The following is a 12150-nucleotide window of genomic DNA, read 5'->3' on the forward strand; positions in this document are numbered from 1 at the left end:
AGAAATAATCATAACTATTTAACTAATCCACAAACACTTATGGACTCGAGACCATAAATTAAATCATAAATTTAACAGATCACTTATGGAATAGTCAGAATACAACATAAATTATTCAACAAACCCAATTAAATATGTTCAATATTTTAAATGGCTATATGAATATTGACATGGGCAATTATAGACCAAAAAATATCCTGCAATACAAAACATTAGATTTGAACAATTGGAAAATAAATTAGATAACATATGGGAATTTACCCAGGTTTCAATCCCAATGTTTCTGTGCAGAGTTTTACCCAGATCCCAATCCCCAATGTTTCTCTGCAGGGTGATAAGCAACCTCTAATCCTGGGTCTATCAATGGTTTTCTCCAAGCTCGGATAACATAGATCACATAATAAAACAGTCACACGTCACATATGCAATGCTTCATTCTCTCACTTTTTAGAACCAGCAACCTATTGATCAAAATCGTCCTCAAAATTACAGTAACAGCTGCACAGGAAATCACTGCTGCCAGTAAATCATAGGATGGAAGAGATTATCAAGCTAGTAATGATGACCATTGGATGAGCAGTCAACAATAAGTAAAACAGGATGAGAATGATATGGGATAAGCAAAGAGGAGTGCAAAATCACATTCAAAAACTGGGCAACAGAGCTTCCATTAACATGAATCTACAGGATGAAAACTTGGTGGCTTATTACAAAATTTTGCTGAATTGTTGTGGCAACAAAGGAGGACCAACAATAGACCAAGAGAATGGTAACTGTAAAATGACAAAACATCGAAATTAGCTATAATTCAGAAAACAAATTGTTTTAAATTATACCTGTGTGACCGAGTAAACATATAATTAAGACAGGTTTCAGAGAAAGAGTACTAAAATCCCTTTAGTAGGACAGTCAGTTTAATGCCCACTACCTAATTTATCCATTTGTTCTCAACTTCTCTAATCGTAAAACATTGAGACTGACAGGATTACTTGCTTCTGTTAACACAGGCTACATTTCTGTTTACAAATGCTACCATAAAAGCCATAATCATAAATCAGTTTCAACCACTCCTCATTCAAGTTTTCATTGACACAAATTAAGTATGAAATACAACAAAGCATAAACACAATTCAATCCATCCAAATTGTAACAGCTTCCTCCCCAACTAACCAGCCCAGAACACCCTCTCACACACACACACACACACACACACACACACACACACACACACACACACACACACACACACCATTTCACTGAAAACTAAGCAATTATCAGGGCAACAGAACCACCCAGTACATTGGGGGAGGGGGGGGGGTAGAGCTGGTGGTGGTGGGGAGAGGGTGTGGGTGGGAATGGATGTTGCTTGACAATGTTTTTTCTTTTACTGCTTCTAATCCTTTGCCCCTCATGCACATTTCATTAACTGAAAGTGGACAATGTCAACAATCTACTATGTAAAGGAGCTATGGAGTCATGCATGATCCTTTCCTTCCTACATGTTCAAAAACTCACTTTCAGCCAGAAGAGGAACCCTGGCAACCCTTTTGCCCCCATCCAAGAATTGTACAGGCAAGTACGTTTGTCTCTTAGCTAAATACCTGAACTTGCAGCATTTTATGATTTTAACTTAGAATGTTGATCCTTGCTGAATTTTGTATTCGTGGGGTGGAAGGGAAAAGAGGGGAAATTCAGCTGTAGAGACTGACACTTTCTAGAGCAAATAATATTATGCAAGGATAATTGTATTAGCAGATACATCAGTAATCCCAATCAAAGCCACGGAGATTTCAAAACAACTGAATTATCTTATAATAGATGTAACACAGTATGGAGCTGGAGGAACACAGCAGGCCAGGCAGCATCAAAGGAGCAGGAAAGTTGATGTTTCGGGTCACGACCCTTCTTCAGAAATGTCAATTTTCCTGCTCCTCTGATGCTGCCTGGTATGCTGCGTTTCTCCAGCTCCACACTGTGTTATCTCCGACTCTAGCAACCGCAGTTTTGACGATCTCTGAGTGAATTATCTTGTGCCTGCCCCTTCTTCAACCCTTTCTGTTCTGGTTTCTACAAATTAAAGTGACTTGAGAAGCTTACATTGTGTAGTTTATAGTCAGAAAGGATCCATGATTCATATTTTAATCTCAATTTTTCTTATACACTTTTCACTTCAGTGGTGCGCTACCATCAAAAGAAGTGGAAATTCTGATCTACAGACCTCTCTTGGGTGCCTCCACTGCTCTTTTGTGCTAAATGATAAAGCAGTGATTTTACACATTGCAAAAGTTCAATCATTAATTTAAATTAATCTCTTTTCCAATCACTGTCGAGGCATTTTCCATGCTAAATTCAAAAATGTAATGAAGCCTTTATACATGTTGTTTTCAGACATTGGCTTTTTATGTCCTTTCAACAAAATTACACCTTTTGGTCAGCATTGCCTGCACCTTTATTTAAATCTTAGATTCATAACAATTCATTCTCATTAACCCATGAGGCATTCCTAGAACACACTACCTAATTCAGACAATGGAGATAACAGCAGTCAAGTGACAAGCCTACAGATAACCTAATTGATGAAGAGGTTCATAATAAGCTCATCCTGTCTTTCTCAAGTCAATGATTTACAGGGACTTTTCAAACTTCAAGATCTTGTGGGTGGAAGTGCTGGTAAAGAATTACAATCAATCTGAAACATGCACAGCCAAACAACAGAAATGCAGAATTTTACCACTTCATATCAATGCGACCGATTTCCTACATTTTTCTATCGTACTATCAAAGACGTCATAATGATTCAAATTCATTTGTTCTTTTGACCACAGAAAACTATGGAGAGACAAAGCAGCAACAATAAGGGAGCTGAAATGCACAGATAAATATGTTTAATATCAGATCCAAGGAAAATCTCAAGAAAGGTGGAAGGGAGGCAACTTTGTACAATGTGAACTATAGTCAAAGTGATGGAGGCCAAGACAGAAACTGTTGTTTTTATTCATTGATGGGATAAAGATGTCACTGGCTAGGCCAGCATTTATTACCCATCCCTAATTGCTCAGAGGGTAGTTATGACTCAACAACATTGATGTGGGTCTGGAGTCACATGTAGGCCAGACCAAGCAAGGATGGCAGTTTCCTTTCCTAAAGGACATTAGTGAACCAGCTGGGTTTTTCCCCGACAATCGGCAATGGATTCATGGTCATCATTAGATTCTTATTTACAGATAATTATTGAATTCAAATTCTACCATTTGCCATGGTGGGATTTGAACCCAGGTCCCCAGAACATTAACTGGATCTCTGGATTAACAGTGCAGCGATAATACCACTAGGCCACTGCCTCCCCTAACTGATGATCTGACAGGTGTTTCTCGGTCAACAATTGCATAAAGGTGGTGAAATTGTATGATCCAAATGTGGGTTGTAGCAAATTCTATATAGTGTCTATCAATTGAAAATGATAGCATTCAGTGAAAGTACATTTGAGTGAAAAGTATATTTGAGTCCAAGTAACTACTTTGTTGAACAGGTTCAAGTAAAACATTAGTGGCCAAGCTAAATGTTTAATATCAGATCCAAGGAAAATCCTTTATTAAAGCACTGTCATTGTAAAACTCCAGCTGGTTTATTTAAGATATCACTTTTAAAGGTGGGACCATCAAGAAGATATTTTTGGCATTGCTGTACCTGTGATTCTACATTTGCAGCAATACTCATTGCCTTGACCTGGTTCAAAATGGCCAATCTGCAAAGATTGGAGAATCAAGTTTCTTTTTGTCAACTAGAACATTATTTAGATTTTCTCAGTGCAAATTTTGTGGATGGTTCTGGAAATCAGAACAAACCAAGGTAAAGAAGTTAAAAAACAGCCATTTTCAATAAATTATGGAATTGTCACTTTTCTTTTTACTGCTGTATTAATCTGGCTGAACTCAATAGAATTTCTGTAACTTCTGTTCTGAAATGTAACACAAGATTTAGGCCTTGACTACCTCAGATGCCAACAGGATTTAAATCATTGTTGAGCCTACTCAAGAGTAGGCCTTGTTGCTTTTTCAAAAAATGCTTGTATCAGTTTATATTAATGGTGTACTGCTTAATGATGAACAGAAAAGAATCAGAGGCTCAGTTAGACGTATGTTGCATGCCCATGTAAACAAAGATTTCTTTTGTGGCCACTAACAATTTCTTTCTGTAGCAGCCCCAAATTTGCATCTGGCCACACACTTTCATAAGTTAACTTCATTCCTATTGGCACGATTTCCAGGTCGAAAGTTGCTCAGTTACATGGACACATGTTTCTTAATATTCAAGAAAATCAGAACTGGTCTCTTTAAAATCCACGCAAACCCTTAAAAAGTCTCTTTCAAATATCCTTAAAACCAATTAGATTCCCCAGATAGATTACCTCCCCGATTCAAAATGGCCACAGCTGTCCAAACAATAGATTACACTCTGCGAAGGCATTTAAAGGGAATAAAATGTTTGATGAGCACTGGATAGTACCTTCATTTTGCACTATTCTTAAAACAAAATTCTTTATTGCTTTTTGTTCAGTCGTTTGTGATGGGTCCACCAGTTTGTAATTTATTTGGTCTGGTTAACTTTGAGAACAACAACATTGGTGATTGCTGAGAAACCATCTTGTTTCTCAATACTGGTGACCATAAATTGAAATCCAAGGAAAAAACATCTCCTGATATATTGCTTCTTACCTTTTGGATTCAACAATTTATTTTATAGTTAGACACCGAGTTGTCATCAGGGTTTCTATTGCTTGAAAACAGACTCTGCAGCACTCTTCAGTTTTTAAGCTCCGGGTTTTCAATTTTCTTCAAGGTTTTTGCTAGACAAGTTTGAAAAAGTATCAACCAGTTAAACATCTAAGTGTTTTTCTTCACAAGAACTGAATTCTCAGCTTGTTTAAATTCAGGATCCCTTTATTTCCAAACTTTTCATCAATGCAACATTTTATTTTTCCTCTAGGAATCTCAGCTTTACCATTACTTAATTTTGCACCCAGCTTAATCTTCTGCCGAGCAAAATCATTTTTACCTCCTTTAAGAACTTCATTAAGGTTATGTTATGTTGTTCAGCTAAGAAAGTTTGATATTCTTCTTTATTCGGTTCATGAACTTTGATTCCTTTTTCCCCACTTCGTTTGAATTTTGTCCAATTCCTACCTGCCAAAAGTCACTGCCTCCTAGTTTTTAAACTCTAATTTCCATTCAAGAATACATATCTAACTTTGCAGCACTTTAATTCTGACAGTTTTAGATTGTCTCCAACTGCTATTAATTTTTCTTTTTCAGTCTGATGTTCCAAAGTTAAGTTAGCAGGCTGGGTTACTGGCTCTTTGCACACAATAAAACATTTAGTTAAATCCTCTGGTCGCCACATTGTTGGAGATCGAGGAAGTGTGCCAGGACCTGTGCAAGTCCTGTTTTTTGGAGCGAGGTGACAATTTAGGTCCAGTTGGCTTTGTCTGATGGTGATGCCTGTTATGGTAGGGAGAACTGTCCTCCTCTCCACCATTCTGTCTACCAACGTCCTGCCCTCAAAGCAAAGAGTGAGCTTTGACTTCCTCTGGGCCACGTCCTTGGTGATATCAGAGAAGCATCACACCACACGGGCCACTTCCTGCTTTGAAGCTCTCAACTGGTGTGCATTTGACAGCAGCATGAATGTGGAAGATCTGAGAAATGGTGGGCACTTTTTGCCCACTGAGGCACCCCGAAGCTCAGTTGCATAATTAAAAAGATGAAGCGCAGAAGATTACGTGAGCAAAGTTACTCTAAACTGTGGCAAACTGGATACCATGAATCTCACTCGACAAATTACTTTAAGTGAAAATGGGAAAATGTCACCTACTTTGTTCCTCACTAATTTTCTTAGTTGAATGATCAGGCAATCATTTATTTCTGTGGAAGCTAAAGGACGAAGAAAGCTAACTTCTTGGTGAATAGAGGTGTTTTTGGTAAATACATTTTTTTGAACTAACTCTTGACAGCTCAATACAAGTTAACTATTTAGTTCAGGATTTGATATAAAGTAAGTAAAAAATGTTTCAATTTCCACACTGGGCTTCCAAATACAACAAAATAACAAATCACCAACATGAACAATCTTCACTGTGCCTTTTTTTAAACTTACAAAGAGAAGGTCGTATGCCATTTTGAAATTTCAGGTAAATGCCACTGCCTATTTTGTCTACCGATGAACTCTAGGTCCTGATCTCACAGTATGGAGGTCCTGGGGTTGGACTGGGGTGGACAAGGTCAAAAATTACACGACACCAGGTTAATAAACCTGTTAGACTGTAACCTGGTGTTGTATGGTCTTTGGCCTGATGTCATAAGGAAACCAGTCTAACCATGTGACCTAAAGAGGAAGCTAAAACAAAACACTGTGATATTTACTTCATCTCAAATTTCACCAAAATACCAGTTTTTTCATATCAGAAAATAACACTTTTCAATATTGTGAAAGCATATCAGAGAAGCTAAATGCAAAATTTTAATAAGTTTCTTGTTATTAGAAATATAATCACTATTGAAATATAGGAAACATGGCAGCTATTTTGCACACAGCAAGTTCCAAAACAACCATGTGCCAAAGATCAGATGATCTTTTGCCTTTATGATGTTAAATGAGGCAGCAGTATTGGCCAGGCCACCACGATAACTGCCAGATTTTTCTTGGACATGGTGCCACAGAATCTTTAACACTGACCAAGAAAGTCGATGGGGCCTCAGTTTGACATCTTTTACAAAAGATGGCACTTCCAATAATGCAACACTCCCAAAAAGATTGCACTGGAGCATGTTTAATTTTTGTGCTTGTGCGCTGAAATAGGATTTGAACCTGGAACCCTGTGAAACTACTACAGTTCATTTTACTGTTTCAATTCCTGACATTCCGGAGAACTGAAAGACGATAAGGACATCAAATTTAAACACTGAAACATATATCTCGCCTTTTATGGGGAAGTAGTATGAAAGAAAATGCTCGGCTGAGGTGATGAAAGTGAATCAAAAGATGAGGATATAAATTGCAGAAAAGGATACAAGGATTGTTGTCATCAATGCTGCAGTTGTCCAGAATGACTGGAATGCCACCTAATTCACGGACCTGTACAGAACAGAAATAAAGTAAATAAATTCAAACCTTGCATTACTTTTAAATTGTAATTTTCAGACATCGATTGGGTTGTTGAAGCTGAGCTGCATATCAGACCTTTAAACTATTTCTCATTGCTTTCTCAAAGAAGGTCAGAAAAGTTGCTATTGAGAGTATGGATGTAGCTAGCATGGATCATGTCCTGTTCAGGTACACTGATTAAAGACTTCCCAGTCCTTCAATTTCACTTTAGTGTCCCTGTAGAACTGCTCACAAGTAAAAAAAAAACAGGTGCTCCATCTGTTAATAACATTTCATTACGTGTAAAACATTTAAAAATCTTGATAGATAGTTACACAAGGGTTCCCATTTGCCGACAACCCAACTGGATGAAACAGGGAAGAAGGTGCAAACCTGTTGGGATCCAGACCTGTTGTCACATTTTGGAATTTATATCTTAACACACAAGCCAACGTGTCTCCTAACATCTGTAAAAATAACTACCCTTCCCATACACTCTCATCTCCATCTCAATGCATGAATGTATTTTTATTTCCCATGCCTTGTATCTTTTACATAATATTTGCATTATTTGATCATGACAGGCACATGTACAAAACAGCTCAGAAGGCTGTCTCTACTACCTCGTTTCTTCTTGCACAAGGAAGCCTCACATGAGAACAGAAATTGCTTAAGGGGGGCTATGCTGGATTTCACTGGCAAGTCAGTGTATTGAAGATATCACATTTTTAGCAGAGCTCGATGGTTCTTTCTTGCAATGAGATTTACATTTGGTGAAATATTCCATCATATTAAAAACAATTTATATTTACCACAAAATTCATCACTCGACAAAGTCAAATAAACTTGCATCCTTTTCAAGAATAAATACTGAAAGTTAATGCATTAGGACACTACAGCCCCGTTGTAAAAACAGCATTAATGATTTTTTTTCCTCATGTACTCTCCTTTTTGAAGTCTTTCCATGCCATTATTACCTTGGAGAGAACAGACATTACATTTATTTCTCAGCTACTAGTAGTGCTATCAACAACTCGATTGCTGGAGATGAGAATAATTGTAATTACTAATCTTTCAACTTTTCTCTCCAGTAAGTGAATGTTTTCTTTGCATGGGAAAACAGGATGCTTTTCTGATATCACTTCATTTGCTTTTATTGAATATACAATTCGGACTGTTGCTAAGTGAAGGTACAATGCATTAAAACATGTTAATTTTTTGAGGTCCTAAAATGACCTCCAGGTCAACAGATTGTTATTACAGCCCTGAACTGCAGTTCCTATTTATGTAATATTTACCAGTCTAGGTTTGTTCCTGACTGGGTAAATATCAGTAAGTACACAAGTCCACTTAAAAACATCATTTTCTTTGTGGAAGGTAACATATTGCACAGTGACAGGATTCCAGTGAACTCTCCTATCATAGACATAACAGAGACTTCCTCATTGCTGTTAGAAAAAGAGTAAACTTGCATTGCATCTGGCAGGTTCACTCAGGTGAGGATATATTTCAAAAAACTTTATGAAAAGTTGCTAATGCTAAGTTATTAATGGGTATAGTCTACTGTTAGTTTATTTTGAAATAATTTTTGATTAAAAGGAAGTAGCTGAAATAAGGAAGTTGGCTGAATTTTGAAAACTAAAAACTAACTTTACTCAAAAGTCTTCCCACTGACTTTGAGAAACAAATTTTCAAATTGGAGAAGTTTTAAATGACCATGCTTCTTCACATCAGTGATTAAGTGTTCTTCTTATCTCTCATCATTTCTTTTCTTCATTTTGTGGGATGTGGGTGTCACTAGCTGGCCAGCATTGATTGGCTGTCCCTAGTTGCCCTTGAAAAGGTGGTGATAAGCTGCATTCTTGAACTGCTGCAATCCACCTACTGTGTGGTGTCCCACAATGACAATAGGGAGGGAAATCTAAGATTTTGACCCAGCGATAGTGAAGGAACGGCGATATATTTCTAAGTCAGAATGGTGAGTGCCTTGGAAGGGAACTTGAAGGTGGTGGTGTTTCCAAATGTCTGCAGCCCTTGTCCTTCTAGATGGAAGTGGTCGTGGGTTTGGATGGTGTCGTCAGAGGATCTTTGGTGAATTTCTGCAGTGCATCTTATAGATAGTACACACTGCTGCTACTGAGCGTCGGTGGTGGAGGCAGTGTATGCTTGTGGATGCAGTGCCACTCAAGCCTACTGCTGTGTTCTGGATGGTGTCAAGCTTGAGTGTCGTTGGGAATGCACTCATCCAGGCAAGTGGGGAGTATTCCATCACACTCCTGACTTGTGCCTCGCTGATGATGGAAAGCTTTTCAGGAGTCAGGAGGTGAGCTACTCACCGTAGCATCCCTAGCCTCTGACTTGCATTTGTAGCTACTGCATTTATGTGGTGAGTCCAATTGAGCTTCTGATCAATAATAATGCCCAGAATGTTGATAGTGGGGGATTCAGTGATATTAACACCACTGAATGTCAAGGGGCGGTGGTTAGATTGTTTTTTACTGGTGATGGCCATAGCCTGGCATTTGTGTGGCCCAAATATTACTTGCCACTTGTCAGCCCAAGCCTGGATATTGTCCAGATCTTGCTGCATTTGGACACAGACTGCTTCAGTGCCTGAGGAGTCGCGAATAGTACTGAACATTGGTGCAATCACTGGCAAACATCCTCACTTCTGACCTTATGATGAAGGGAAGGTCATTGATAAAGCAGCTGAAGAAGCTCGGGCTTAGGATACTATCCTGAGGAACTCCTACAGAGATGTCCTGGAGCTGAGGTCACAGACCTCCAATAACCACAACCACCATCTTCCTACGTGTTAGGTATGACTCCAACCACCAAAGACTTTGCCTGATACTCATTGATTCCAGCTTTGCTAGGGCTCCTTGATGTCACGCTTGATCAAATGCAGCCTTGATGTCAAGGGCTGTCACTCTCACCTCACCTCTGGAATTCAGCTCTTTTGTCCATGTTTGAACCAAGGTTGTAATGAAGTCAGGCCCTGGCGGAACCCAAACTGGGCATCAATGAGCAGGTTATTTTTGAGCAGGTGCTGCTTGATAGCACTGGTGATAACACCTTCCATCACTTTACTGATGATCGAAAGTATACCGATGGGGCAGTAATTGGCCAAGTTGGAATTGCCCTGCTTTTTATGTACAGGACGTACTTGACAGGACGAACAATTTCCACATTGTTGGTTAGATGCCAGTGTTGTAACTGTACTGGAACAGCTTGACTAGGGGAGCGGCGAGTTCTGGAGCACAAGTCTTCAGTACTATTGCTGGAATGTTGTCAGAGCCCGCAGCTTTGCAGTATCCAGTATCTCCAACCGTTTCTTGATATCATGTGGAGTGAATCGAATTGACTGAAGACTGGTATCTGTAATGCTGGGGATGATGAGAGGAGGCCAAGATGGACCATCCACTCGGCACTTCTGGACTTCTGGCTGAAGATTGCTGAGAAAGCTTCAGCCTTATCTTTTGAACCGATGTGTTGGGGTCTTCCATTGTTGAGGATGGGGATATTTGTGGAGCCTCCTCCTCCTCCAGTGAGTTGTTTAATTGCAAACCACCATTCATGACTAGATGTGGCAGGACTGCAGAGCTTAGATCTGATCTGTTGGTTGTGGGACCGCTTAGCTCTGTACATCACTTGCTGCTTATGCTGTTTAGTTCAACTTCAGGTATGCCTGGTGTTGCTCTTGGCATGCCCTCCTGCACTCTCCATTGAACCAGGGTTGATCCCCTGGCTTGATGGTAATGGTTGAGTGGGGGATGCCATGAGGTTACAGATTGTGCTGGAGTACAATTCTGCTGCTGCTGATGGCCCACAGCGCCTCATGGATGCCCAGTCTGAAGTTGCTAGTTCTGTTCAAAGTCTGTCCCATTTAGCATGGCAATAGTGCCACACAACACAATGGAGGCTATTTTCAACGTGAAGGCCAGACTTAGTTTCCACAAGGACTGTGTGGTGGTTGCTCTTACTGATACTGTCATGGAAAGATGCATCTGTAGCTAGCAGATTGGTAAGGATGAGGTCAAGTATGTTTTTCTCTCTTGTTGGTTCCCTCACTACCTGCTGCAGACCCAGTCTAGCAGCTATGTCCTTTAGGACCCAACCAGCTCGATCGGTAGCACTGCTGCCGAGCCACTCTTGGTGGCAGATATTAAAATCTCCCTCGTAGAGTACACTTTGTGCCCTTGCCATCCTCAGTGTTACTTCTATGTGTTGTTCAACATGGAGGAATAGTGATTTATCAGCTGAGGGAGAACAGTACATGGTAATCAGCAGGTTTTCTTACGCATGTTTAACCTGAAACCATAAGAATTCATGGGGTCCGGAGTCAATGTTGAGAAATCCCAGAACAAAACCCTCCTGACCGTATACCACTGTGGAGTCACTGCTGCTGCGTCTGTCCTGCTGGCGAGACAGAACGTATCTGGGGACGGTGATGGTGGTATCTGGGACATTGTCTATAAGCTATGATTCCATGAGTATGACTTATGTCAGGCTGTTGCTTGACTAGTCTTGAACTAGACAGCTCTCAAAATGTTGGCACTAGCCCCCGGATATTAGTGAAGAGAACTTTGCAGGGTCAACAGGGCTGTTTCTGCTGTTGTCTTTTCTGGTGCCTAGGTCAATGCGTGATCCGTCTGGTTTCATTTCTTTGAGACTTTGTAGCAATTGGTATAACTGACTGGCTTGCTAGGCTATTTCAGAGGGCAATTGAGAATCACCCACATTGCTGTGGGTCTGGAGTCACTTGTAGGCCAGACCAAGTGAGGATGGCAGATTTCCTTCCCTGAAGGACATTAGTGATCAGGCTCCTAGTGCATTTAGCACCAAGCACCCATTCCTTGCTCTTTCACCCTCTTCAGGACACAGGCTGAATAGTCTACCCTGCTCCTGTCATTCAATCAGATCAGGCAGATCATATATGTCAAGAGATAGCAGGAACTGCTGATGCTGGAGATTCTGAGATAACAAGGTGTAGAGCTGGATGAACACAGC

The 12150-nt window shown here is 39.9% G+C and overlaps 1 protein-coding gene across 1 annotated transcript in view; it reads right to left on the bottom strand.

Annotated features, from left to right (window-relative positions):
• atxn10 (ataxin 10) overlaps positions 1-12150 on the bottom strand; it is a 225722-nt gene that overhangs the window by 21473 nt on the left and 192099 nt on the right. Inside the window, exon 7 of the mRNA XM_048607840.1 lies at positions 7068-7131. Within this exon, the coding sequence (XP_048463797.1) occupies positions 7068-7131 (64 nt within the window). The remainder of the gene's footprint in view (positions 1-7067; positions 7132-12150) is intronic.

This window comes from Rhincodon typus, chromosome 18 (genome assembly GCF_021869965.1).
Source record: "Rhincodon typus isolate 14 chromosome 18, sRhiTyp1.1, whole genome shotgun sequence".
Lineage (NCBI taxonomy): Eukaryota > Metazoa > Chordata > Chondrichthyes > Orectolobiformes > Rhincodontidae > Rhincodon > Rhincodon typus.